This window comes from Microcaecilia unicolor, chromosome 2 (assembly GCF_901765095.1).
Source record: "Microcaecilia unicolor chromosome 2, aMicUni1.1, whole genome shotgun sequence".
Classification (NCBI taxonomy): Eukaryota; Metazoa; Chordata; class Amphibia; order Gymnophiona; family Siphonopidae; genus Microcaecilia; species Microcaecilia unicolor.
The window spans coordinates 322,785,351-322,812,457 of record NC_044032.1 but is presented as its reverse complement, the minus strand read 5'-3'; the positions used below and the strand labels follow the sequence as shown (position 1 = coordinate 322,812,457).

General features: G+C 45.7%; 1 protein-coding gene across 1 annotated transcript in view; it reads left to right on the top strand.

Moving 5' to 3' along the window:
* The window catches only part of ELP1 (elongator complex protein 1), a 1,128,708-nt gene that overhangs the window by 858,431 nt on the left and 243,170 nt on the right, over positions 1–27,107 (top strand). The window contains 2 exon segments of the mRNA XM_030194341.1: positions 23,789–23,850; positions 24,680–24,742. Coding sequence (XP_030050201.1) covers positions 23,789–23,850; positions 24,680–24,742 — 125 coding nt within the window.

Genomic DNA, 27,107 nt, shown 5'->3' with positions numbered 1-27,107 from the left:
CAAAAAAAACATAGTAAAAATTTTTTTTCGGTATATTAAAAGCAGGAAGCAGGCAAGAGAATCGGTTGAGCCGCTGGATGACCGAGGGGTAAAAGGGGCGATCAAGGATGACAAAGATGTAGCGGAGAGATTGAATGAATTCTTTGCTTCAGTCTTCACCGAGGAAGATTTGGGTGGGATACCAGTATCGGAAATGGTATTTCAAGCGGACGAGTCAGAGAAACTTACTGAATTCACATTAAACCTGGAGGACGTAATGGAGCAGTTCAGCAAACTGAAGAGTAGCAAATCTCCTGAACCAGATGGTAAACATTCTAGAGTACTGATAGAACTGAAAAATGAGCTTGCGGAGCTTCTGTTAGTGATATGTAATTTATCCTTAAAATCGAGCGTGGTACCGGAAGATTGGAGGGTGGCCATTGTAATGCCGATTTTTTAAAAAGTTTCCAGGGGAGATCCAGGAAATTATAGACCGGTGAGTCTGACATCGGTGCCGGGGAAAATGGTAGAGGCTATTATTAAAAACAAAATTACAGAGCACATCCGAGGACATGGATTACTGAGACCAAGACAGCACGGCTTTTGTGTGGGGAAACCTTGCCTGACCAATTTACTTCAATTCTTTGAAGGAGTAAACAAACATGTGGACAAAGGGGGGGGGGGGGGGGGGGTTGGTTGATATTGTGTATCTGGATTTTCAAAAGGCATTTGATAAGGTACCTCATGAAAGGCTACAGAGGAAATTGGAGGGTCATGGGATAGGAGGAAATGTCCTATTGTGGATTAAAAACAGGTGGAAGGATAGGAAACAGAGAGTGGGGTTAAATGGGCAGTATTCACAATGGAGAAGGGTAGTTATTGGAGTTCCTCAGGGGTCAGTGCTAGGACCGCTGCTTTTTAATATATTTATAAATGATTTAGAGATGGGAGTAACCAGCAAGGTAATTAAATTTGCTGATGACACAAAGTTATTCAAAGTCGTTAACTCGCAACAGGATTGTGAAAAATTACAGAAGGACCTTACGAGACTGGGCAGCTAAATGGCAGATGATGTTTAATGTGAACAAGTGCAAGGTGATGCATGTGGGAAAAAGGAACCCGAATTATAACTACATCATGCAAGTTTCCACGTTAGGAGTTACGGCCCAAGAAAGGGATCTGGGTGTCGTCAATGATAATACACTGAAACCTTCTGCTCAGTGTGCTGCTGTGGCTAGGAAAGTGAATAGAATGTTGGGTATTATTAGGAAAGGTATGGAGAACAGATGCGAGGATGTTATAATGCCGTTGTATCGCTCCATGGTGCGACCGCACCTTGAGTATTGTGTTCAGTTCTGGTCGCCGCATCTCAAGAAAGATATAGTAGAACTGGAAAAGGTGCAGCGAAGGGTGACAAAAATGATAGCGGGGATGGGACGACTTCCCTATGAAGAAAGACTAAGGAGGCTAGGGCTTTTCAGCTTGGAGAAGAGATGGCTGAGGGGAGACATGATAGAGTGGAGTGGAACAGGTAGAACAGGTGGATGTGAAGCGTCTGTTCACGCTTTCCAAAAATACTAGGACTAGGAGGCATGCGATGAAACTACAGTGTAGTAAATTTAAAACAAATCGGAGAAAATGTTTCTTCACCCAACGCATAATTAAACTCTAGAATTCGTTGCCGGAGAACGTAGTGAAGGCGGTTAGCTTGTCAGAGTGTAAAAAGGGGTTGGACGGTTTCCTAAAGGACAAGTCCATAGACCGCTACTAAATGGACTTGGGAAAAATCCACAATTTCGGGAATAACTTGTATAAAATGTTTGTACGTTTGGGTATCTTGCCAGGTGCCCTTGACCTGGATTGGCCGCTGCTGGTGACAGGATTCTGGGCTCGATGAACCTTTGGTCTTTTCCCAGTATGGCATTACTTATATACTTATGGTGGATAAAGCCCAGTTCTGGTTTCCAGGACCCTTTTTTAGTTAATTTGTGTGATAATGTGAATGAGGGCAGACCCTGGAGCCAAGATAAATCAGAGCCACACAGCAGGTGAAGTTGGACAAAATATTTTATTGACGGTATCAGGTAGGGGTCCTCTTCAATTCACAGGTGGCGAAGAAAAGTGAATACAAAACTAGTCATTTCGTACAAGTGTGTCTTCTGTGGCCTGCTTCTGCAGGGCCACAGCATGTGACATACACTGCTGGGCTCTGGTCTGGCTCCTCAAGAGTTATCAGCGCAATCATTAGCAGTTCACTGAGTCCAGCCAGTGACTGCTGCACAGTTCATTTATCTGAGCAAGAAGACAGGGGCCTGTTTACAACTAAGTTGCTTTGGAGTGACCCTGTTACACTTGTTTTGATGTTTTATTTAGAAAACCTTTTGTGTGTTAACGGCGCAGTCACTCTGCCCCTGATGCAGCCCATTGATAGGGCGAAACATGATTCACATTGGGCTTATGTAAGAATATTGTTGTTGAACTAAAGTGCTTTAACAGTTATTATTGTTGAATTAAAGTGCATTTTTGAACTGCGGTTACAGTTCCATATATACGTGGTTGAGGCAGATGGAGTTGGGCGTCACTGCTTCCCTCTGGGCCTCCTTAAAACTTTGTTCTCAGAGCTTTTATACTTCCTATTTCTAGCTGCCCTGGCTCCATCCCTCCCATGTCACGTCCTCCTTCAACATTTAGTATTATTAACTCTCCATCCACACTAGATTTTCTTCTGCTTTATCACCCTCCACCTTTTTCGTCACATCCATTCATCTTTTGCAAACAGTGATTACAGATTTCTGTCTTCATTCATCTTGCCCAATCGTTCTGGGAGACTTCAATCTGCATCTGGATACCCCAACTGCACCTTTTTGCCAGGAGCTTCTAGATTATTTACTGACCTACAACTTAATACATCTCCAATCCTACTCACAAAAGAAGGGCACACTTTAGACCTGATCCTAACTATTCCAGACACATTAGCTACAATTTCAGTTTCAGCAGTATTTCCTCTACCATGGTCAGATCATTCACTTATTCTTTTTAGCTATCATATCCAGATTACACCCACTGCCCCATTACCTAAACACACATTTTTCGCGACAACGAATTTTAAGCCTACATCACTTCTATCTGGCTGTACACTATCCCTAGATTACTTTCATGAGCACTATTTGACCAACCAAGATTTGAAACATTGAACTATCCTCAGCACTTGATATAGTAGCACCATTACAAAACCGTACATTATCTTCTCACTATAATATACATAACCCTAGGTACACATATGACCTTCAGAGTCGCAAAAAAGAACTTTGCCAGGCAGAAAGGCTGCAGTCGCCCATCGTCTATCTATCCATAGGCGCCGACTCCGTGGGTGCTGTGGGTGCTCGAGCACCCCCAATATTTTCAAACCTGCCCTCCTTGCTTTCCTGCCGCTCAGTCAGCGCTTAAAACTCATTTTACCTGACTGAACAGCAGTGAAAGAAGCAGAGTACAGCCGGCTCCGTCTTCAGCATTCTTTTTCCCTCTCAGCTGTGGTCCCGCCTTCATTTCCTGTTTACGCAAGGGCGGGACCACACCTGAGAGGGAAGGAGAAAGCTGAAGACGGAGCCGGCTGTACTCTGCTTCTTTCACTGTCGTTCAGTCAGGCAAAATGAGTTTTAAGAGGTAGGGCAGGGAAGAGGGGAGAAATCGCTGAACATGGATGCAGGGCAGGGAAGAGGGGAGAAATCGCTGAACATGGATGCAGGGGTGGGCAGGGAAGACGGGAGAAATTGCTGAACATGGATGCAGGGAAGAGGGGAGAAATCACTGAACATGGATGCAGGGGAGGGCAGGGAAAAGGGGAGAAATCACTGAACATGGATGCAGGGGAGGGCAGGGGGCAAGGAAGAAGGGAGAAATCACTGAACATGGATGCAGGGGAGGGCAGGGGGCAGGGAAGAAGGGAGAAATCGCTGAACATGGATGCAGGGCAGGGGGCAGGGAAGAGGGGAGAAATCGCTGAACATGGATGCAGGGGGGCAGGGAAGAGGGGAGAAATCACTGAACATGGATGCAGGGGGCAGGGAAGACGGGAGAAATCACTGAACATGGATGCAGGGGGCAGGGAAGAGGGGAGAAATCACTGAACATGGATGCAGGGGAAGGCAGGGAAGAGGGGAGAAATTGCTGAACATGTATGCAGGGCAGGGAAGAGGGGAGAAATCGCTGAACATGGATGCAGGGGGCAGGGAAGAGGGGAGAAATCGCTGAACATGGATGCAGGGCAGGGAAGAGGGGAGAAATTGCTGAACATAGATGCAGGGCAGGGGAGAGAGGAGAGTTGCTGGACATGGATGGAGGGGTGGGCAGGGGAGAGATGAGAGTTGCTGTACATGGATGCAGGGGGCAGGAGAAATGCTGGACATGGATGGAAGAGAGGAAAGACAGGAAGGAGATGCACATGGACGGAGGGGAGGGGAGAGAGGAGAAATGCTGGACATGGAGTGGAGGAAAGACAGGAAGTAGATGCACATGGAGGGGAGAGGAGAAATGCTGGAAATGGATGGAGGGAAGGGAGGACAGGAGGAAATGTACATGGATGGCAGGGAGAGAGGAGAAATGCTGGACATGGAGGGGAGACAGGAGGAGATGCACATGGATGGAGGGAGAGAGGAAAAATGCTGGACATGGATGGAGGGGAGGGAAGAGAGGAAGTGAGATGAACATGGATGGAGGGGTGGAGAGAGAGGAAAAATGGTGGACAAGGATGGAGGAGAGGGAAGAGAGAGAAAGGAGTTGCATATGGATGGAGGGGAGTGAAGAAAGAGGAAGGAGATGCATACTGACAGAGATGAGGGAAAGGGAAAAGAGGAGAAAAACTACACATGGATGGAGAACATAGACGCTGGATGGAAAGAGGGAAGAGAGGGGGCAGACGCTGGATGGAAAGGAGAGAAAGAGGGGTCAGATGCTGGATGGAAAGGGGGAAGAGAGGGGCAGATGCTGGAAGGAAAGGGGGAGAGAAGGGGTAGACGCTGGATGGAAAGGGGGGAAAGTTAAAGATCGAGGAAAGAAGAAGCAAGAGACTGGGACCAACACAATTAGACACAGTAAACGGCCAGACCACAAAGGTAGGAAAAATTAATTTTATTTTTAGTTTAGGATAAAGTAGTGGGTAGCTGTGTTAAAAAGTACAGAAAATGGAAGTAAGGTGAAATGTTTACTGGAATAATTTTAATACATTTTTGACTAATGTTTGTGTCAGGTTCTCAGGTTCAGAGCCCGCGGGGCTGGGCTCTGGAGCAAACGTGAGCCCTTGGGCTGCTGACGAGGAGTGACAGCAGCAGGCAAAACCCACCAATCAACACTGGGCAAACACACCGGCACCGGCAGGGACTGCAGGCACCGCCCAGCGAGCCGGAACACACAGACTGGAATCCTGGACTGGAATTCCCCGGACTGGAGGACACAGGACTGGAACCCCCTGGACTGGAACACATGGACTGGAATCCCCCGGACTAGAGGACACAGGACTGGAACACACACCGGACCGGAACACACTGGACTGGAGCGCACCAGACTGGAGCACACCGGACTGGTCCACACAGCTTCACCTGCACTTAGCTACTAAGCCCCCCAGGAGTTGAGCTCCTGGGTTCGAGTAGCCGGCAGGACTTACTGGATACCGGATGACACAGGGACCAGGACTGGAAACAGAAGTGCTCCTAAACCTAAACTGATCTACGTGCTCCCAAGCCCTAAACCAGCAGGAGTGTTCATAACAGTAAACTGACAAAAGGACTTCCTAAGCCCTATACTAAACAGGAGCTCCTAAGCCCTGCTCAAGAAAGGGACTTCCTAAGCCCTAAACTAACAGAGCAGGGAACTAAACACAAAGCTAACACAGGTGCTACTAAGCACCAAGCTACAAGCAGAGCTCTACACTAACAAGCTAAACACAAAACTAACAAGCTACCTAAGCACTGCTCTAGCAAGCTAGAAACAAAACTAACATGGTGCTTCCTAAGCACTACTCTGGCAAGCAACCAGAAGAGCTCCTAGCACTAAAAGGGAAGACAGGGGAGCCACAAGGAAAAAGCAGGGAAGCTAACACATAAGCCAAAAGTGATTCTAAAATCACCAAACACCAACAGCAAAGACTGCAATGCTCCCAATAGCACAAACACCAAAAGTACTTCTAACAGCAAACTCTGCAGTGTTCCTAACAACACCAAACCCTGAAGTACTTCTATCAGCAACAGAGCTTCCAAAGCCCTACACACAGCAATGCTTCCAAAACCAAGAGGGAAAAGCAGGGATGCTAAACACACAGACACCAGTGCACACTGCACTAACACTAACCTGGCCCTTAGCAAAAGCAAGCAGGGAAACTAGACACAAAGTCAGAAGTGCACACTGCACCACCCTACCTAAAGCAAACACCACTGTTGCCAAGGCCCTGAAGGAAACAACACCACTTCCTTATCAAGGCCCTCCCTGATGATGTCACACTCCCTAGATCTAGGCAAAAGCACACTGACCCAGAGAGCACACTGAAACCCAGAGAGGCCCAACCCACACCAATGCAGCACCGTGAAACACTTGAAACCAGTACACCCAAAGAGAGGTAGGGCAACACACACAGGTGCAGTATAGTGAAACAATTAGAGCCATGCTGCTGGAAGCTGCCAGCACAGAGAGACACAGCCAGCTCAGACAGGACAGACAAAAGAAACAGAAGCCAGCTAAGAAGCTGACCCCCAGGAAAGAGGTAAGTTTGAGAGGGGTTCTGACCCCAATCATAACAGCACCCTCCCCCTCAAGGCTCCCGTGTCCACACGGGAGCTCCAGGTCTCAAAAGACAATTTAGGTCTCCAAGGGTAGCTGTGATGAAATCTCCCAATGGGTTTCACAACATAAATCTGGACGGCTGGGCAGGAAGTAACAAGTACATCTGGAACTTGGAAACCAGAGTGGCTTTGGCCGCCACAAGGCTCTTTAGGACGGCTGCTAAGCAGGATCAGAGTCTTGGATGCAACAAGTGGAGTTCTATTCAACAGGAGCCATCTCCTGAAGGAGTCCACAACTTCCTTGACTTCCTGGCACTCCACTGTAGCAGCCAGAACTGGGCTAGAGCCCACACCCATTCTGGAATCTGAAGCCGGACAGGAACTCGAACAGGACTTCCGACTGGACCTTGACTCTTGGCTGGAGCTGGAACTCAGAAGGAGGTCAACATCTTGGTTGAAGTGGGAACTCAGAGTAGACTCAGCATCTTGCCTGAGACTGCAACCTGATCCGGCCTCAGCCTCTTGGCCGGAACTGCCACTCAATTCGGACTCAGCCTTTTGGCTGGACTCTGTACTCAGCGTAGACTCAGCATCTCAGCTGGCACGGGAACTCGCTCCGGACTCTGCAACTTGACCCGGACTCAGCATCTTGACCGGGACTGCAACTTGACCCGGACTCAGCATCTTGCCTGGAACTGGAACTCCAACTTGACCCGGACTCAGCATCTTGGCCGGGACTGCAACTTGACCTGGACTCAGCATCTTGCCTGGGACTGGAACTCCAACTTGACCCGGACTCAGCATCTTGACCGGGACGGCAACTCTCACCGGACTCAGCATCTTGGCCGGGACTGTAACTTGACCCGGATTCAGCATCTTGCCTGGGACTGTAACTCAATTCTGATTCGGCATCTCGGCTGAACTCTGCACTCGGTGCAGACTCAGCACTCATCGTGGACTCGTCATCTTGGCTGAGCTCTGCACTCGGTGTAGACTCAGCACTCATCGTGGACTCATTATCTTGGCTGGGCTCTGCACTCGGTGTAGATTCAGCACTCATCATGGACTCATCACTCGGTGTAGACTCAGCATCCCGGCTGGGACTGCAACTCGATCCAGACTCAGCATCTTGACTGGAACTGCAACTCGATCCAGACTCAGCATCTTGACTGGAACTACCACTCGCTCCAGACTCAGCATCTTGACTGGAACTGCAACTCGCTCCAGACTCAGCCTCTTGACTGGAACTGCAACTCGCTCCAGACTCAGCCTCTTGACTGGAACTGCAACTCGATCCAGACTCAGCCTCTTGACTGGAACTGCAACTCGATCCAGACTCAGCATCTTGACTGGAACTGCAACTCGATCCAGACTCAGCATCTTGGCAGGCAAAGCCCTTCAGGCTGGACTCAGAAGTTTGGCGGGAAAAATCAGGAAACCACCTTCTTTCAGCTTGGGCTTCAGGAGTATCCCGCAGGGATGGATCCGAGAGAAGCTGGAAGCAATAAAAGAAGAGCTTGGTAGAAGGGTCAATAGCAGAAACTGGGTTCTCTTCGAACCCAAGCCAGGAGACACGCCTTCTCTCCGCTGCAGCTTCAGGAGTATTCTTCAAGGCTGGATCAGACAAAAGTGCAACCCGGTAATCCTGGAGTGTCAGAAACGGATCCAGATCAAAAATGGGGTTGGAACTGGGATCCAAACTTGTAGTAGGAGGCTTGGTTTGAAGCGCCACTTGAACTGGACTCCGAGGCTTGTGTGGAGGCGCCATCTGGACTGGCACCGGAAGCTCGGTGAGAAGCCCCTCTCGGACTGGAATCGGAGGCTCAGCCAGCAGCGTCCCACGGACTGCACTCTGAAGCTTGAGTGAAAGTGCCACTTGAACTGGCATCGGAGGCTCGGTCAGAAGCATCCCTCGGACTGGACTCAGAGGCTTGAGTGGAAGCGCCACTTGAACTGGCATCGGAGGCTCAGTCAGAAGCGTCCCTCGGACTGGACTCTGAAGCTTGGCTGGACGTGCTGCTCGGACTGGATTCAGAGGCTTGTCTGGGCATGCTGCTTGAACGGGATTGGACCCCTGCTGGGCCCGGAGCGTGGAATTCCCAAGACGTCTCCTCTCAGCGACAGCTTCAGGAGTATCCCACAAAGCTGGATTCAAGACCAGGCTGCGGCGATATTCAGCGAGCGTGATAAAAGGGTCCATATCTGAAACTGGGTTTTCAGCTATTCCAAGCCACCGGACACGTTTTCTCTCAGCTGCCGCTTCAGGGGTCTTCAAAACAGGATGAGACAAAAGTTTCCCACGATACTGACGAAGAGTCATAGAAGGATCAAGCACAATGACGGAGCTGGACCCCAGCTGGGTCAGCTGGGCGGGGGTTCTTGCCGGGCTCATGGCCTTTACAATCTGTCAGGTTCTCAGGTTCAGAGCCCGCGGGGCCGGGCTCTGGAGCAAACGTGAGCCCTTGGGCTGCTGACGAGGAGTGACAGCAGCAGGCAAAACCCACCAATCAACACTGGGCAAACACACCGGCACCGGCAGGGACTGCAGGCACCGCCCAGTGAGCCGGAACACACAGACTGGAATCCTGGACTGGAATTCCCCGGACTGGAGAACACAGGACTGGAACCCCCTGGACTGGAACACATGGACTGGAATCGCCCGAACTGGAGGACACAGGACTGGAACACACACCGGACCGGAACACACTGGACTGGAGCGCACCAGACTGGAACACACCGGACCGGAACACACTGGACTGGAGCACACCGGACTGGTCCACACAGCTTCACCTGCACTTAGCTACTAAGCCCCCCAGGAGTTGAGCTCCTGGGTTCGACTACCCGGCAGGACTTATTGGATACCGCATGACACAGGGACCAGGACTGGAAACAGAAGTGCTCCTAAACCTAAACTGATCTACGTGCTCCCAAGCCCTAAACCAGCAGGAGTGTTCCTAACAGTAAACTGACAAAAGGACTTCCTAAGCCCTATACTAAACAGGAGCTCCTAAGCCCTGCTCAAGAAAGGGACTTCCTAAGCCCTAAACTAACAGAGCAGGGAACTAAACACAAAGCTAACACAGGTGCTACTAAGCACCAAGCTACAAGCAGAGCTCTACACTAACAAGCTAAACACAAAACTAACAAGCCACCTAAGCACTGCTCTAGCAAGCTAGAAACAAAACTAACACGGTGCTTCCTAAGCACTACTCTGGCAAGCAACCAGAAGAGCTCCTGGCACTAAAAGGGAAGACAGGGGAGCCACAAGGAAAAAGCAGGGAAGCTAACACATAAGCCAAAAGTGATTCTAAAATCACCAAACACCAACAGCAAAGACTGCAATGCTCCCAATAGCACAAACACCAGAAGTACTTCTAACAGCAAACTCTGCAGTGTTCCTAACAACACCAAACCCTGAAGTACTTCTATCAGCAACAGAGCTTCCAAAGCCCTACACACAGCAATGCTTCCAAAACCAAGAGGGAAAAGCAGGAAAGCTAAACACACAGACACCAGTGCACACTGCACTAACACTAACCTGGCCCTTAGCAAAAGCAAGCAGGGAAACTAGACACAAAGTCAGAAGTGCACACTGCACCACCCTACCTAAAGCAAACACCACTGTTGCCAAGGCCCTGAAGGAAACAACACCACTTCCTTATCAAGGCCCTCCCTGATGATGTCACACTCCCTAGACCTAGGCAAAAGCACACTGACCCAGAGAGCACACTGAAACCCAGAGAGGCCCAACCCACACCAATGCAGCACCGTGAAACACTTGAAGCCAGTACACCCAAAGAGAGGTAGAGCAACTCAGGCAACACACACAGGTGCAGTATAGTGAAACAATTAGAGCCATGCTGCTGGAAGCTGCCAGCACAGAGAGACACAGCCAGCTCAGACAGGACAGACAAAAGAAACAGAAGCCAGCTAAGAAGCTGACCCCCAGGAAAGAGGTAAGTTTGAGAGGGGTTCTGACCCCAATCATAACAGTTTGGAGACCAAACCCTCCTTTCTTGTGTCAGAACAGAATACCATAACAGCAGTATACTGTCCTGACCTGAGGAAAGAGGTTTTGGCCTTTGAAACCTAATTGAAAAATGTATTTAGTCCACTAAAATGATATCATATTTTCCATTTTTTGTTTTATTTATTAACCTATAGTATAGTGATTGAAATATGTCAGTTTTTGAAATTTGCATCTCTTTATATTTGCACAGTACAGGGGTACTAAGGGGTGGGACTGTTCAGGGAAGAAGTCCTGGTGCAGGTTGCAGGCAGCTTATGAGTGGCGCTGCCACTACCCAGGTGAAGACTGCAGTAGACAGAATTTTAAGATATTCAGGGGGGGGGACGCACTGCCTGTAAAAAAAAAAAAAAATTTCAGCACCCCCAATCATTTTGAAAAGTTGGCTCCTATGACTCTATCAGTTTATAGAAGTACTGCACACACTTATAAACTTGCCATTTATAAAGCTAAAAGAAACTATTACTCCAACTTGATTGAGAAGGCACCAAACACCTCAATCCTTTATAAGACATTGAAGTCTTTGACCACCTTTCACTTTATGGAAGTCAATCTCCAACATCACAAGTATTAGCCACTCATTTCCTGCAAAAAATTGGTGCTCTGTAGGGTACTTCTCCTCCTACTTATCCCACCACAACTCCCCTCCCCAACTTCAAATACAGTCATGTTTCCAGTTAGTACCTTCAGCCATTTCAATATACAGTGGTGGAAATAAGTATTTGATCCCTTGCTGATTTTGTAAGTTTGCCCACTGACAAAGACATGAGCAGCCCATAATTGAAGGGTAGGTTATTGGTAACAGTGAGAGATAGCACATCACAAATTAAATCCGGAAAATCACATTGTGGAAAGTATATGAATTTATTTGCATTCTGCAGAGGGAAATAAGTATTTAATCCCTCTGGCAAACAAGACCTAATACTTGGTGGCAAAACCCTTGTTGGCAAGCACAGCGGTCAGACGTCTTCTGTAGTTGATGATGAGGTTTGCACACATGTCAGGAGGAATTTTGGTCCACTCCTCTTTGCAGATCATCTCTAAATCATTAAGAGTTCTGGGCTGTCGCTTGGCAACTCGCAGCTTCAGCTCCCTCCATAAGTTTTCAATGGGATTAAGGTCTGGTGACTGGCTAGGCCACTCCATGACCCTAATGTGCTTCTTCCTGAGCCACTCCTTTGTTGCCTTGGCTGTATGTTTTGGGTCATTGTCGTGCTGGAAGACCCAGCCACGACCCATTTTAAGGCCCTGGCGGAGGGAAGGAGGTTGTCACTCAGAATTGTACGGTACATGGCCCCATCCATTCTCCCATTGATGCGGTGAAGTAGTCCTGTGCCCTTAGCAGAGAAACACCCCCAAAACATAACATTTCCACCTCCATGCTTGACAGTGGGGACGGTGTTCTTTGGGTCATAGGCAGCATTTCTCTTCCTCCAAACACGGCGAGTTGAGTTCATGCCAAAGAGCTCAATTTTGTCTCATCTGACCACAGCACCTTCTCCCAATCACTCTCGGCATCATCCAGGTGTTCACTGGCAAACTTCAGACGGGCCGTCACATGTGCCTTCCGGAGCAGGGGGACCTTGCGGGCACTGCAGGATTGCAATCCGTTATGTCGTAATGTGTTACCAATGGTTTTCGTGGTGACAGTGGTCCCAGCTGCCTTGAGATCATTGACAAGTTCCCCCCTTGTAGTTGTAGGCTGATTTCTAACCTTCCTCATGATCAAGGATACCCCACGAGGTGAGATTTTGCGTGGAGCCCCAGATCTTTGTCGATTGACAGTCATTTTGTACTTCTTCCATTTTCTTACTATGGCACCAACAGTTGTCTCCTTCTCGCCCAGCGTCTTACTGATGGTTTTGTAGCCCATTCCAGCCTTGTGCAGGTGTATGATCTTGTCCCTGACATCCTTAGACAGCTCCTTGCTCTTGGCCATTTTGTAGAGGTTAGAGTCTGACTGATTCACTGAGTCTGTGGACAGGTGTCTTTCATACAGGTGACCATTGCCGACAGCTGTCTGTCATGCAGGTAACGAGTTGATTTGGAGCATCTACCTGGTCTGTAGGGGCCAGATCTCTTACTGGTTGGTGGGGGATCAAATACTTATCTCCCTCTGCAGAATGCAAATAAATTCATATACTTTCCACAATGTGATTTTCCGGATTTAATTTGTGATGTGCTATCTCTCACTGTTACCAATAACCTACCCTTCAATTATGGGCTGCTCATGTCTTTGTCAGTGGGCAAACTTACAAAATCAGCAAGGGATCAAATACTTATTTCCACCACTGTACCTTCAATAGCTAATTTGAGCCGTTTGATCACTTCTATGAGGACAACCACTGCACCTACCGACCCCATCCCAACTTCATTACTTAAACGCTCCTTGGATTCTTTATGACCATTTCTCCATGTTATGATCATCAAAAGCCTAACCTTAGGGCTCTTGCAGACTTCTGAAAGCTTGCTACCATTTGCCCAAAGGTCAAAGACTTGTCTGGTTCTACTGCAGATCCACACAGTTACAGGCCAATTGCAAATCTTCTGTTTACATCCAAAATCGTGGACGCTGTAGTACATGAACAGCTTCTTGACTTTATTTCTAAAACCTCATTCTTCACCCAAACCAAACAGCATTCCAGAACCACTACAGCACAGAAACTTCTCAGTTAGGCAGTGGCATAGCCAGACCTGAGATTTTGGGTGGGCCCAGAGCTAATATGGGTGGGCACGCACTGTCTATATAAGTATGAGTAGTGTCTCTTGAGATCCTATAAAATAATGCCTTAGAATTCACTTGATGATGGATTAAGTAGTCTGCCCAACAGCTGTCCTGCATCAGTATAACCACATACATACTTAATGGAAACATTGATATTTTTAAATATAATTACATTATCCCACAATCTCTCCACTGCAAAATGATATACACAAACTTGTGCAAAAACACACTCATATCCTTACTAAACCATAACAGCACTAATTCCAAGGACAGGATGAGCTACAACCTTATGCTTGAAAAGGCAGAACTGTAATTACACTAGGCTCTAAAACACCAATACACTACCTCATGAAAATAAAAAGCAAAACAAAAAGGGCTGCAAATACTACACGCTAGCAGAATACTGCACCTTGATCACACATGAAAAACACATGACACAACAGACATGACACAAAGAACTAGAAATAAAAAAATATGAAGGCAAAATACTGAACTGGAAAGTTAACTCAAGAAGTCAGACTCAGCATGCAGCAATACCAGAAAAATTGAAACTTACATGCAAAATATCACAGATGCACATTTCCAAAAGCTGACATATTCCAATTAATAAATTCTGAATAAAATACTTTTTTCTACCTTTGTTGTCTGATCTATTCGCTTTGGTCCCAGTGTCCTTCTGTTTTATGCAGTGTCTTCTTTCCATTTGATAGTTTTTCTCTCACCATGTCCACCATCCTCCTGTGTCCTTATGCGTCCTGTCTACCATCTGTAGCCCTGTCCCTATCCTTCCTCTAGTTTCAGTATCTGCCCTCAACGTGTTCCAAACCAGTCCTTAAACTCAGCAGTTTTCCCTCCATCCATATCCAGCATTTCTCCTCACTCCCCTCCATCCATGTGCATCTACTTCCTCTGTCTTCCCTCCCCTCCATCCATGTCCAGCATTTCTCCTCTCTCCCTTCCCCTCCATCCATGTGCATCTCCTTCCTTTGTCTTTCCTTCCCTCCATCCTTGTCCAACATTTCTCCTTTCTTCCCTGCCCTCCACTCCATCCATGTCCAGCATTTCTCCTCTCTTCCCTCCCCTCCATCCATGTGCACCTCCTTCCTGACTTCTCTCCCCTCCCTCCATCCATTCGTCCAGCAACTCTCCATTCTCCCCTGCCTTCTCCTCCATCCACCCATATCCAGCAAATGTCCTCTGTCCCCTGCCCCCTCCATTCATCCATCCATGTTCAACAATTCTCCTCCTTCCCCTGCCCTCCACTCCGTCCAGCAACTCTCCATTCTCCCCTGCCTTCTCCTCCATCCATCTCCAGCAAATTTCCTCTCTCCCCTTTCCCTTCCATCCATCCCTGTTGTCCAGCAATTCTCCTCTCTCCCCTGCCTGTTTCTGTCCATCCTCTTCCCTCTTCTATCCAGCGTCTCCCCCCCCTCTCTCCCCCTTCACAGCATCTCCCAGCCATCTGTAAAGAATGACAATGTGGATGCAGCAGCTCACAGGTTTGCTGTTTTTTTTTTTAACTAACGTCAGATTTATTGTTTTAAGCTACTGTTATCATGCAAGAAAAAGCCAAACCATTTATAATAGTACAAATAAGTCATCTTGAATTGTGTAAGTCAAATAATTGAAACAACCAAAATGTTTTTTTTACTTGTCCAGTGTTTTAAAAGCAATAGTGTTATATTATAATCTATATTCAAAATTATGTGTATATAATAGGCACTATTATCTGTATTTTTAAAGCAAAGTGGGGGAAAGGTTTGTCCATGGATCTTCATGACACATGCACGCAAACAATTCTGTTCTACAAAATTAAATATATAGCAACATGCTCACCCATCCACCTCAACCTGTTGCTATTCGTTTTAAAATCGGCTTTGTTTATTGTTTGAACTGCAAAAGTGAATCCTTCAAGCATTAGTAGCTTCCATTTTAAAAGCTTGATTGCTTTTTTGTGATTTTTCACGGAAGAGCAATGTTTTCCACCGATTTGCTCTCTCAAGGAGGAAAAGAAATACTTGCAGAAAAACAGAACCGTTAAAGCAGAGGGATATTTCAATATAAGGCCGTTTTCATTGCTCTTTTTGTAAATTACGGGGGTGGAATGTACATTAATAATCAGGCGAGACTGGCAATGTGTTCAGAATCAGAGCTTCTTTCGGAATGTAAAGCTCTCGATAGATCGACCTATATTGGGGGGGGGGGGGGGGGAGGAGAGTCTGTGCTATCTACTACAGAGGTGTCCTTCCTAAAATATATTTCTACGATAATAACAGATTGCATCCACGGTTCAGCTGAACCCCATTTAGAATCATTCTACTTGGAAAATTTTGGACAATAATAGTCCTTTTTTTTCTACTTGAAAGATTTAGAACTAGCTCTTATTTTAGTTCTAAAACAACACTGCCTCTGTTTCTCTAGTTGTATGGTTTTGTTTTACTTCTAAATCTAACAGTCTGCTTCTCTCCACTTTCTCCATTTAAGTGAACGGCGACGGCTGCGCGAGGGAGTGGAAACGATGATTTCAAATGTCTTCCTTACTTACAGTGGACGAGATAGGCTGGCTCACTTCCATTCCACTCCCGAAGTTGCAGGGACGAATGGGCGGGCAGGCGGCGGTAGTAAAAGCAACAAGGAGGCAGGTTCGACAATGTCCTTCACTTCCCTGCCCTCTCAGCGTCCCGCCTGCCCGAAAGGAAATGATGTCACAGGAAGGCGGGACGCAGAGGGCATGGAAGCGAAGGACGGAGTTGAACCTACCTCCTTGTTGCTTTTACTACCGCAGCGCTGCCCGCTCGTTCGTCGCTGCAACTTCGGGGTAAGGGTCACTGTTCCAGTCGTCGTTTGGGTGGGCCTGAGCCGAGATTGGGTGGGCTTGGGCCTATCCATGCCCACCCGTAGCTACGCCCCTGCAGTTAGGCTTCGTAACTTTTCTCTGCTAGGCTTCGTAACTTTTCTCTGCTACTGGCTTGATAAATGCAAATCATCTCTTCTTCTGTCATTAGATCTTTCAGCAGCTTTTGTTCTGGTCAACCACTCTATTCTATTACATCGTCTTCACTACATAGGTATCACTGATACAGTCTTAGACTGGTTTACCTCGTTTTTCACCAGTCGCACATATACTGTGTCCTTTAACAGTTCCACATCCAAGACATTTAATCCCAGAATAGGGGTCCCTCAAGGATCCTTTCTTTTACCAACACTTTTCAACATCTTTCTTGCTCAAACTCTAGGACTCACAATGTATGTATACGCTGACGATATCCAAATTCTCTTTCCCCTGGACTCTTTTTTTTTTTCCAGAAATTTTATTAAGTTTTTATGCAATATACACATAAAACTGGACTCTTGCTCCTCTCTAGAAGTTACTGCTCTGAACTATAAACTAACAATGATTATGGATTGGCTCCATGATAATCATCTGGTGTTAAACCCTTCAGAATCTAAATTTGTTCTTTTTTTAATAAACCCATAATTTGCCCATACCCAATTTGTTTTAAATGTACTACTCAGTAGCTTCTTTGCATGCCCCCCTAGCCCTACTATTTTTGGAAAGAGTAAACAAGCGATTAACATCTACCTGTTCCACTCCACTCGGTATTTTAGAAAGGTGAGGTCTCCAGAATTGTACACAGTACTCTGAATGGGGCCTCACCAGAGACTTATATGGAGGTACTATCATCTCCTTTTTTCCTGCTGGCAATTCTTCTTCCTATGCACCCAAGTATCCTTATGGCTTTGGCCATCAATCTTTCTACCTCTTTGGCCACCTTGAGATGATCAGAAATGATCACCCCTAAGTCTCATTCCTCTTTTGAGAACAGAAGTACTTCTCTTCCTAAATGTTACTGCTTTTTTGGGTTTCTGGAGCCCCGGTGCATGACACTGCATTTTTTAGCATTAATTCTTAGTTGACAATTTCTGGAACACTCTTCTAGCTTCGCTAGATCCCTCTTCATGCTATCCACACCATCAGGAGTGTCTACCCTATTAGTTTTGTATCATCCACAAAGAGGCAAATCTTACTTGACAGCCCTTTTGCAATCTCACAGAGATGTTAGTTGGGCCCAGGACTGATCCCTGTGGTATACCACTAGTAACATCCTTTTTCTCTGAGTGAACTCCATTTTCCACCACCTTCTGCTTCTTCCACGTAATCAATTTCTAACCCCGTTAGTTACTTTTCAGTCCAGAGCAAGGGCACTCAGTTTATCAGTCACCAGTGTTGAACCATGTCAAAGGCTTTACTGAAATCTAAGTACACCACATCTAGCTCTGCCCTTAAACCCAACTGTTTGGTCAACCAGTCAAAGAAGTTAATTAGATTTGTCTAAACTCCTCTAGTAAAACCATTCTGCCTTTGGGTCCTGCAATCCACTTTAGAAGCATTTCCATTCATTTACTCACCACTGAGGTAGTTCCTGTAGTTCCCAACCTCCTCCTTAATTTCGCTTTTGTGGAGAAAGGACCACATCTGCCCTTCTCCAGTCCTCCAGGACCATTCCCGACTCTAGAGAAGCTTTGGAAAAGTCAGACAGTAGAGCCACCAGAACTTCCGTAAGTTCCTTTGGTATCCTCAGATGTATCCCATCTGGCCCCATCGCTTTGTCTACCTTTAGCTAGCTGCTCATGAAAACAGTCTTTTGAAATTTGGTCAAGGTCTTACCGCACATCCATTCTTATTAGCATTTGTTTTCTGCAGTCCTACTCCCGGCCCTTCATCTGTGAACATAAAACAGAAATGTGTGTTGAGCAGTTCTGCTCGGTCCTCGTCAGCTTCTTTGTATTGTTCACATTTGAGCCGTACAACGTCACTATTGCACTTCCTCCTATCACTTACATATCTAAAGAATATCTTGTCCCCTAATTTTACCTTTTTGATATTTCTTTTTCCATGTGCATCTTTGCTGGTCTGACTACTTTACCAACTCCTGTTAGCTTTTACTGGCATTGTCTTCTTGTAATTTATGAAAGCTAACCTCTTTTCCCTTACCTTTTCATCTACTTTTGAGAAGCAAAGCAGCCTTCTTTTCCTCTTACTTTGTTTACTTTCCTAACAAAAAGGTTTGTTGCCCCTAAATTGGCTCCTTTCAGTTTTACTTACTGCTTTTCTGCTTTCCCAAGCTGTTCCCATCCAACTAGCAGCTTCTTTAGGTATTCCCCCATCTTGACAAAATTTGTTTGTTTTTTAAGTTTAAGTCTAATTTTGAATAAACCCTCTCAGCACGTCTTAATTTTGAACCACACCATCCAGTGATTATTAGATGCCAAATGATCACCCACTGTAGCATCAGAAACATACTCTCCATTTGTTAACATCAGGTCCAGTATGGCCCCATCTCATGTGAGTTCCATTACCAGCTGCTGGAGCAACTCTTCCTGTAGAAAATCCAAAATCTCTTTACTTCTCGCAACAGGGACGCTCTATCTGCACGTGGCATGTTGAAATCACCTATTAATATTACTACTTCTTTCATTGCAATCTTGTGAATGTCTTCAGTTAAGGATTGGTTCACTTCCTTTGTCTGAGAAGGAGGCCTGTATATCACACCAGTGTCCATGCACTCATAGTGGCTTTTCCTTACCCTTTAAGTCCAGTAATTCTGTCGCTTTAATATTATCTTTAACATATAATGTCACTCCTTCACCCTTTTTCCCTATCCTGTCTTCCCTGAAAAGAGTATAGCCTGGTATAACAATATCTGACCGCCACTAAATCCAAGTTATTCTCTTTCATCATAGCCTCTAGGTCCAGAACCTTGTTCCCCCGTACTACAAATTGGTATATAAAGCTCTCCAGTTATTGCACTACTTTTCTTTTTCTGTAAAGGTATTAAATCCCCTGGAGGATTTGTTCACCCTTCTCTAATGAGTTTAGTTTAAAGCCCTGTTCAGTAGGTTAGCCAATGTGCTGTGGAAGACACTTCATCCCTTCTCTGGTGGACACCATTTCTGTCCAATAGCTCATTAAAAAAAAAAAAATCATCCTGTAGTCTAGGAAGCCAAAATGCTTTTGATGACATCATTAGCATAGCCATGCATTTATCTTCAAGATATGAGCATCTCTAATTTGGCCTTTATCCGCGACAGGGAGGATCAGTGAGAACACCACCTGTACACCTCTCTGCTTCAAACTCTGTCCCAGAGCCATGAAGTCATTTTTGATAAGTTTGGAGGGATACCTAGCAGTATCATTTGTGCCAATATGGATGAGCAACAAGGGATAATGGACAGTAGGCTCGAGGAGTCTTGGTAAGCTTTCTGTAATGTCTCTAATCTTGGCCCCAGGCAAACAGCACACCGCCCTGGACATCTTGACTGGTCAACAGATGGGTTCCTGATTCTGTGGATTGGGAGGTTCCAGATGCCGGTTTTCATATTAAGCAATCTATCGCTAGGATTTACCTGTTAGTATCTTGGCAATCTGAAAGGTTCTAGCTGCCTAAGGTAGATGCTGTGGATTCAGCTGGTGAAGAAAAAGACTACTATTCAGGTTGAAGGGAATGCAGTGTTGAAAGATTTCCAGGACTGCAGGATGGAGTCTTTTGAAGCATTCAGGCAGCTGTCTGTGCATTTTTTAGGTAATAAAAGGAATAGGAGGAAAAATCTATGCAGTTGCCAGCGAGGGATGACTCCAAGGCAAAGAGTGTTTTTCTTCCTGGGGTGTGAATGGAAAAATTATAATCTCAGATCAGAATCCTCCTCACTCTACCTTCAAGTGTTGGCATTGATGGCTGTGACCTTAGAATTGAATGCATAGAGGTCTTTCCTCTCTCTTTGGTCTCCACAAAGTCAAGAGTTCCACCTTGTACCGTAGGTCAGACTTAGTCTCGACTGGTGGCTATACAGCAACAATTTGTCCAAAGGAAAGAGATTGGAAATCACAGATTGGATTCTTGTGACGACAGATGCAAGTCTCATAGGGTGTGGGGCACGTTGTCTTAACAAATGATTACAAAGTTGATGGTCCTTGGTGAAAGCTCAATGGTAAATCAACTGTTAGAAAAGCATTGCGATCCACTTAACTCTCCTAGAGTTTCATCAGCTACTTCAAACCAAAGCATTGTCTCATAGTGCAGTAGCCTATATCAGGAAACAAGGAAGAGGAACAAGAAGTCTGCAGCTGGGAGAACATATGTTAGGAGAATATGGAAGATAATTTTTATTACATTTGTACCCCGCGCTTTCCCACTCATGGCAGGCTCAATGCAGCTTGCATATTGTATACAGGTACTTATTTGTACCTGGGGCAATGGGGGGTTAAGTGACTTGCCCAGAGTCACAAGGAGCTGCCTGTGCCTGAAGTGGGAATCGAACTCAGTTCCTCAGTTCCCCATGACCAAAGTCCACCACCCTAGCCACTAGGCCACTCCTCCACTCTGTACTTGATATCTTGACAGTACATGTGCTGGGATCCAAAATATCAAACGATCTGCGTCCAAATCTTATTAGAACTTCCATACAACAGAAAACATAGATTAAGAGCAAATATACACAGGGATCATTTATGACATCATGGTAAATCAGACGCGCATGCAGAGGAGTCATAGATAGGACGTTTTCTAGAATCAGGCCTTCCTAGACTGCTTTACCTATAAGACAAGAGCACAGCCTACTCTGTTGGCATTAGTGGAGTCTATATCACTCTCATCATTCTGCTCTACTTTGGCAAGTTTCCTTGGATGACATGGAGTTAGCTTGTTAACGTGAACCCATTTAAGGACATCCCCATTGCTACTTGACTTAGTAATGCAAATGTGATAGGCAACAAGTGATATTTTAATCAAAGGAGCCATACCAGCTGGGTAAAAATTTGAATCATTTGGCTTTGTATTTGCAAAAATTATAATAAAATACTTTGTCACCAATCTGATATTTCTTTGTTGTTGTCTGCAAATCATAATAGCAGAGCCGGTAGTGGGAGGCGGGGCTGGAGGTTGGGAGGCGGGGATAGTGCGGGGCAGACTTATACGGTCTGTGCCAGAGCCAGTGGTGGGAGGCGGGACTGGAGGTTGGGAGGCAGGGATAGCGCTGGGCAGACTTATACGGTCTGTGCCAGAGCCGGTGGTGGGAGGCGGGGATAGTGCTGGGCAGACTTATACGGTCTATGCCAGAGCCGGTGGTTGGGAGGCGGGTCTAGTGCTGGGCAGACTTATACGGTCTGTGCCCTGAAGAGCACAGGTACAAATCAAAGTAGGGTGTACACAAAAGTAGCACACATGAGTTGTCTTGTTGGGCAGACTGGATGGACCGTGCAGGTCTTTTTCTGCCGTCATCTACTATGTTACTATATTACTATGTTATAATAAGCTTTCTGGCCTCTAGCTGCACATTCAAGATTTCTCTGGGCAAATGGAAACACACTTTGCAATTCTGATGTAGATGAGTAACACATTCATATGTGGTAGTGGGCAATAGGAAATGTGATAGCTGTTCTCCACACCCAGTACTTTCCAAACATGTATGACCTTACCTGAGAAATGAGGTCCTGTTCTGAACTTACCTGCATTGGCAAACTCCACCTTCTGAATATATGATTTGTACAGCAGAAGTCACAGCAACCCTGTTGATAATTGGGAGCAGGTAAACACTCAAGCCACTTAGTAAACATGCAAACAACTGTGAACATCTCATTCTGATTATCAGACCAGAGCACAGTAATGACCTCCTCTCTCAGGAGCTCAGTGGAATGGTGCTGAGGGTTGGAATCTACAAGTTAAACAGACTTTGGTGTAAGTTGTTACATCTTGTTCCATGTGGGACCAATAGGCCACTTGTTTCAAGGTTTCATATACAATCTTGTCACCTTAGTGTCCAGCACAGGGTTCATCGTGGGCATGTAACATGACACCATGATAAGATTGAGGCACGACCGATTGGTGAATTCCTTCATTACTTGTCCTTTATTAGGAGGCCTTTATGGATCTGAAACATCCCTTTATAGGTATATAATACTCTCAATTCATCATGGAGTGGAGGAGTGGCCTAGTGGTTAGTGCAGTGGACTTTGATCCTGGGAAACTGAGTTCGATTCCCACTGTAGCTCCTTGTGACTCTGGGCAAGTCACTTAACCCTCCATTGCCCCTGGTACAAATAAGTACCTGAATATGCTATGTAAACCATTTTGAATGTAATTGCAAAAACCACAGAAAGGTGGTATATCAAGTCCCATTTCCCTTCCCTTCCCTTCCCCCCTGACAATCATTTAGGGTTGTAAGGTGCTTTTCAGGGTATGCAGTATAGGAATAGAATTTTTCAATGGCTGGTTCCTCTTTCTGTACGGTCACCAGATCGAAAGAAGGCTCCTGTAATAGTGAGTTATCAGTATGTTTGGCTTGCTGCCTCGTGACTACTTTCACATTCAGGGATATCAGATTTTTACATTGCCAAAGGTCACCCAACATGGCCCCTTCTTAAGCCAGCTGGTCTGCAAGGTCATTTCTCACTTTATCTGGATGATCGACTTTAGCAAGTCATTTCACCTTTTTCCAGTATATGGTCATGTCATTGTCCTTGACAAAACAATCCAAGATTAGCATTAGGTCCCCATGCATGACGGGTTTCCCTTTTGAATTCAACATGCCATTGGCTTTCCATGTTGGTAGGTGTATCAAGAAGCTTTGTCAGACATAATCAGTGTTGATGCAGATGATCATGATCTTTATTCCTTTCTTGTTGGTGGACTGAACTGCTGCTATGCAGCAGCTATCTCTGCATATTGATTGGTCTTATTCCCTAAATAGAATTTCAAGTGCTCCTGGGAGTTCACTTGATCCTATAGTACTCCATCCCAATTGTGATAGGTTTCCTTCTGATAGGCATATCTATCTACATATACCTGGGGGTGAATACTACCAAGCCTTTCATCATAAAGATAATGACGGTGAGGTTCACTGGGTTCTTGGATCACCTATGGGAAAAGGGGATTCTGGGGCAGTAATGGAGACACCGGTTTTGGCGCTGGATGCTTTTTTTCTTAATGCTATTTGGATTCTGACTGCCTCCCCTAATATTGCTGAGTTTAGGAACAAGGGGCAAGGTGTGGATATGGTTAGATAGATTTATGCCTGTTGTGGCAGTGCTTCAGTTTGTTAGGCCAAATTAAATCAGATAGTACAGAATATTGTTTTAACTGGTTAAGTTCCTTTACCTGCATTATACCTAGCTCACTTTTGGTCAGCTTTTTCTATATGAACATATGGTTAGAGGAGAGAGATTTTAAACTGGGCAGATTGAACTAGTATTTGAACAAGAGCATAGCTGCAATTTCTTCTTTCATGCAGGGCAGCTGGTGGAACGGAGAAGGCATGCTGAAGCAGCTGTGCTCCTAGAGCAATATGCCAAGGTTAGTGCAAGCAATTAAGCTACATCTGTGTTTCACTTTAACGGGCAATTCTATAGTCAATACCCCTTGTAAACATAAATGTGTAGAATGCCAGAACTTATGATTGTAAGTGTACATATAGCCACAAAATTCCAGAAGGGTGAGTTCTATTCTACAATGGAGCACATAACTTAAATAGTTTGTAAATGCAAGAGGGAGGAATACATGGGTGTGTCTCCCAGTTATGCCAGTAACTTACATGGTAGTGTAATTTACTCATATCCCTGCTACATTTACTTTGCCATTGTCTGCCAGGTCTGTGGTTGCTGTAACTGTGGGCACATAAATGTTAGGTGTTCTAATACTGGGTTACACTAGTATTCTTTAACAGAATCAATGTGCTCAGATACCGTTATAGAGTAGGTTCCTATTGTGAGTCCCTGGGGTGCCTAAATTGAGGCACCCTGTTGTAGAATTGCCCCCCTTTGTGTCCTGTGCATTAGAAAGATGTTTCATAACCCGGATCCATTTAGTTTGAAAATCTTCAATTAGCTTCTAATACACACATTTTTATGGCCATTAATGTATTGGCAGCCATCAAGTATTTGCTTTTCTGAACCCAAATGGACATAACCTTTTCATGCGTTGTACTGTGAGATTTTTTTTTAACTCTCGAAATGTGTATTTATTTTGAGAAGCAGTTTTCGTTTATTTTGCCTGATGTAGCTTTATTTACATATGAGGTGCCTTTTCCATGGTGCTTTTTGTATAAATTGTACCATGAGTGAGCAAGTTGTATGAAGGGCAGTGTACAGAGGTTATCTGATATCTTAATATTCTTCATGTTTAGGACTATGAAGAAGCCATAATATTGCTACTAGAAGGAGGTGCCTGGGAAGAAGCCTTGAGATTGGTAAGTTTTCAAAATAATTTTTTGGGGAATGTGGTGAAACGGGACTTTCTTGTCTATGACCTGTAATGTTGTTTTATATTTCCTCTTCAGTGCATTTCCCTTGTTTGCTAGAAAGTGGTGTCTGTCCTCTGCTTTAAAGCTTCAGCAGAGGACTGCTTTCTTGTCAGCTTGTCAAAAAGAGAGAAACCCCTGTGGGGAGAGTAACCTGCAGTGCCATTGGCCATAAACCCTTAGTGTTCATGCTCTGGGCCCTGTTTGACCCTCAAACTAGAGAGTTGCACGGGGACAGAAATCTTACCCATCCCCGCCCGTCCCCGCTGGAATCTTACCCGTCCCCACCCATCCCCACTGGAATCTTACCCATCCCCACCCATCCCCGTAAAAATTTAAACCATCCCAACCCGTCCCCACCCGTCCCCGCAAGAATTTAAACCATCCCCACCCATCCCCATAAGAATTTAATAGTACATAAAAGAAAGTTCCAGTCAGCTCCCTCAGTCTCTCTCTGGATTTGAGCCACAGCACTGTAGGCAAGGAAGGAACGGAAGTTGGAACTTGGAACACTCTGGTGCGCACATGTAAGATTTGTCTCTGATTCACTGGCAGTGTGTGCTGAGAGGTCGCCACATGCACGCGCCAGTAGGTCAGGTGACATCTGATTCTCGTGCCTGTGTCAGAGCTGAGGTCTGTGCACCAGCCTGGGAGCAAAGAGGATTAATAGTAACATAGTAAGTGACAGCAAATAGACCTGAACGGTCCATCCACTCTGCCCAATAGTCACACTCATGATCAATTCATCATTAAATCAACGAGTGTGATATTATATACTTGATTATGGTCTTTCTTTCGTGTTTCTGGAACAAAGACTACAGAAGTCTATCTGGCCCCATCCTTATGTTCCAACTGCTGGAGTTGCCATCGAAGCCCACTCCAGCCTATTCATGTTCTCATTTGTGGGACACAGACCATAAAAGTCTGTCCAGCACTGTCCTCATGTTCCAGCCACTGAAGTTGCTGTCTAAGCCCTTTCCAGCCCATCCTACACCAGATTGCCATGTATGAGACACAGACCATACAAGTCTGCCAGGTATCAGCTCTAGTTCATCACAGCCAGAGTCCCCATCTAAGCGTCACTTGACACATCCACACACATGCAGCCATTTAAGGTTAGGTTTTATATAACTTCCATTTTCTAATTAGAGATCCTCTGTGTTCATCCCATGCCTTTTTGAATTCCGTCATCATTTGTGACTCTACCACCTCCTTAATGGAAGACTTTCCACATTTATGCTGTTAAAGCAAAGAGGAGGAGGAGGAGGAGACAGCACTCAAAGAAATTGGTATTCGGTAGATGAGAGGCTGGTGCAGGTGGAGCTTACAATTCCACGGGAAGCCCACAGAACTGGTTCCATCCCCGCGGGAACCCCGCAGGAACTGACTCCGTCCCCGCGGGAACCCCGCAGAACAGCTTCCATCCCCGCGGGAACCCCGCAGGAACTGCCTCCGTCCCTGCGGGAATCCCGCGGGGACGGAAGCCGTGCAGCTCTCTACCTCAAACCCAAGATGTAGCCAGAGTGTACTGGAATTTCTCCAATCTCAGAGTGGGAGTGTGGAGAGTGGGAACCTCTGCACTGTGACCCTGTTCAAATCCTTTGAGCAGTTTTTTTCCTGAACTCCCCAGGTACTACTTAGGTAGTAAGAAGTGTTTAGTTAGTTTTAATATTGTTGGGTTTTTTTTTTTACCTGTTACTGCTTTCTGTTTACACTTTTTTTTTTACCATTCACTGTTCTACCTTTTTAATGCTAGTAAACCTAATAGTTTATTAGCTCTGTTTTCCTGGACTGACTAAGAATCCTGGTGGTTTGTGTTCTCGGTCTGTTGGTGTTTTCTAGGAACTGTGGGACCCCTGGGATTATGACCTCATTGTCCTTAGAAACCTCCAGAGAAATAACTTATAGGTGGGAGACTCACCTAGAGGCAGGCAGGACCTAGTCGGGTGGAGGGTATGCCAGTGTAGGAGCATGTGCACAGGTGCAAGCGGGCCTGGACAGTGCTGGACAGATCCTCTAGGTGGCCGCAGGTTTAACCCCAGGTGGGTGCTAGGGGTAACGCTTAGGCATTACGTGACAGGGAGCAAAAGCTTTCACATGGTGATAATGGGCACCATTTGGCTTTTCCCATTTTAAGCCTGTGACTAAATTTTCTTAAGAGGACTATATAGAACATAAATCAGTGTTTGCTTGAATGATAAGCCTTATTTTCCTTCTTTTCTGATCCCATTTTAAGGCTCACCTCTCTTTTCTCTTGTCTGAGTGCTAATCTTTGTTTTGATTTTCTAAGCATACAGTTTATTTACATTTTTTT